General features: G+C 42.1%; 1 protein-coding gene across 1 annotated transcript in view; it reads left to right on the top strand.

The window, feature by feature from the left end:
- dnah3 (dynein axonemal heavy chain 3) overlaps nucleotides 1-2,500 on the top strand; it is a 34,241-nt gene that overhangs the window by 18,659 nt on the left and 13,082 nt on the right. Inside the window, exons 19-21 of the mRNA XM_047810905.1 lie at nucleotides 609-700; nucleotides 1,928-2,042; nucleotides 2,480-2,500. The exon at nucleotides 2,480-2,500 is cut by the window's right edge and continues 96 nt beyond it. Of these exons, the coding sequence (XP_047666861.1) occupies nucleotides 609-700; nucleotides 1,928-2,042; nucleotides 2,480-2,500 (228 nt within the window). The remainder of the gene's footprint in view (nucleotides 1-608; nucleotides 701-1,927; nucleotides 2,043-2,479) is intronic.

Raw genomic sequence — 2,500 nt, 5'->3', positions numbered from 1 at the left:
CTTTCCTTAACACCAAACCTGTCCATCATCTCCTCATCACCAACATGCCTGTTGAAGTCTGCTCTCTTCCATCTCAACTACTCTCCATCACCTCATCAATCTCTCCTTCTCTTCTCTAACACACAACCTACTTGTGGATCATAACCACTGACCACAATCAACATCACCGCTTTAATTTTTTAACTTCAAACCGATGTTCAGACCCCGACACTCTTTAAGCTCTAACCCATTCCTCACACACTCATTCTTCAGGATCACACCTACCCCATTTCTCTTCCTATCCACCCCATAATAAAACAGTTTACTCCCCTTTGCTCACCTGCACACACACTACATCTATCTGCCCTTTCTACATCATGTCCACCAGCTCTCTACCTTTCCCTGTCATTCTAACAACGTTAAGTGTCTCTATTAGTCCCATTTCCATCGGCACCCCGTAGGTCTACAGACCCCAGGAGGTCGCTGTTAACTTGGATCTCGACCGATCCGGTGTGGAGTTCACACCGAGGACTCACATGTTTAAATTTGATGAGTACTGGGTAGTAAAAAAGCCCGTTGTTGTGTTAGAGTTTGATATTTTGATGTGCTGTAAATTGTGATGTTTTCAGATCAGCAGCATTGTGGGATTTGAGGTAAAGCCAGGCGTAGACACTTGTCTCGCAGACATGCTGGAGCTTGGCCTGCACAAATATGCTGACAAGTAAGAGATCATTAAATGTACAAATGCCCTTATTAATAATAATGCTCATTCTGCATGCATTAGACCAGGGGTCGGCAACCCGAGGCTCCGGAGCCGCAAGTGGCTCTTTCATCCCTCTGCTGCGGCTCAGTGTAGATTTGAAAAAATAAATATGTAATTTAAATTTATTTTATTTTACTTAGTTAGTTTTTAAAAAAATGTAATTCTAAATTCTAAGATTATGATGTTCTTGTAACATTAATATAAACCGTGTTGAATTTTTTGTCGCTCAAAATATGCGTCATAACCGCCGACTTGCGAAATCCGACACAGAAGCGGACGCAGTTTTGGTTCGCTGCAGCCGGCAAGTTAAAGTTTTGATGTCATGCAGGACTGTCAGGTGTCACACATTGAGAGTGACGTCCCTCATGTTGGTCTTTTCTCACGCTCTCCCTCCACACATCGTATTTCTCACGCAGAAAAACTTTGACTATTTATCATATATTTAATAAGCCGCAGCGCTCAAAACGTATCAGTCCGCACAGCCATCTCTATGGAAACGGGCAGGAACCAAACTCGTCTCAGTTCTTAGTCGAGCCTGACACTTATCAGCCAATCAAAAAAAGAGGCTAAACAACAGCCAATCAGAAAATAGCACTATTGTATCTGGGAAAGATTTAACACAACAATCAATAAAAACAATTGGGGCCGCTGGGGGTGGGGGTGGGGGTGGGGTTGCGGGGGGTTGGAGATGTCACGGCTGCCTGTTGTCAAAACTTGAGAGCCCTGGTCATGAATACGAAGAGAACTCGATTAGACATTGAACATTTTATTTGAAAGTAACCTTCGACCGAGCGTCTTGTTGTTAAGGTTAGTTCAAAATGTTCAAAATATTTTTGTTTGCCTGCAGAAATAAAATGTCGTTTACTCGGTAGCAGTTCGTTGATTTCATAAATGCAACACTACAGTTTTTTTCTGTGGGAAACGTGTCCTAATGGCTCTCTGAGTGCTTTAGGTTGCCGACCCCTGCATTAGACCTACAGTGACATCAGTAAATACTAATACTTAAATATTAATAAATACACTGTTGAACAGAACTCACAGGAAGATGTTTTCTCAGTCTACACAAATGTAACATTAATAAAAGATCTGAATAGAAATGAGATCATTTACATTGTTAAATAAAGAAATTGTTAGAATAAACTTTAGTAAAATATGTGATATAAATATCGGACTGTGTGTCTGTAGGATAGAGGAGATTGGTGCAGCTGCCAGTAAGGAGTATTCTCTGGAAAAGGCTTTAGACAAGATGAAGAACGAGTGGACAGACCTCCAGTTTGCCTTCACAGAATACAGAGACACGGTAACACACACACACACACACACACACACACACACACACACACACACACACACACACACACACACACACACACACACACACACACACACACAATGATGTGTATTTAATTAAATGAAAAAAGGGAGATGCCTGCATGGAGGTAGAAGGTGTTGTAGGCAAGATTACCATCGCCCACATCAAGCTCCGCAGATTCAAATAAAGACATTTAATTCAAAGAGAAATCTCCAAGTGATCTCCCAGAGCTGATGTGGAGAAATCCGAGACAAGAGAAAGGGGATCAGAGGATCAGAAAGGGGATCTATCCCTTGTTCCGCCTCCACTAACTCGGCCTGTTTGATCTTGCCTTGACATAAAAATGTTTGTGTGTGTGTGTGTGTGTGTGTGTGTGTGTGTGTGTGTGTGTGTGTGTGTGTGTGTGTGTGTGTGTGTAAACGCAGGGTACAAGTGTTGTATCTGCA

Source organism: Tachysurus fulvidraco, chromosome 3, assembly GCF_022655615.1.
Source record: "Tachysurus fulvidraco isolate hzauxx_2018 chromosome 3, HZAU_PFXX_2.0, whole genome shotgun sequence".
NCBI lineage: Eukaryota > Metazoa > Chordata > Actinopteri > Siluriformes > Bagridae > Tachysurus > Tachysurus fulvidraco.
This window is presented reverse-complemented; position numbering and strand designations above follow the sequence as displayed.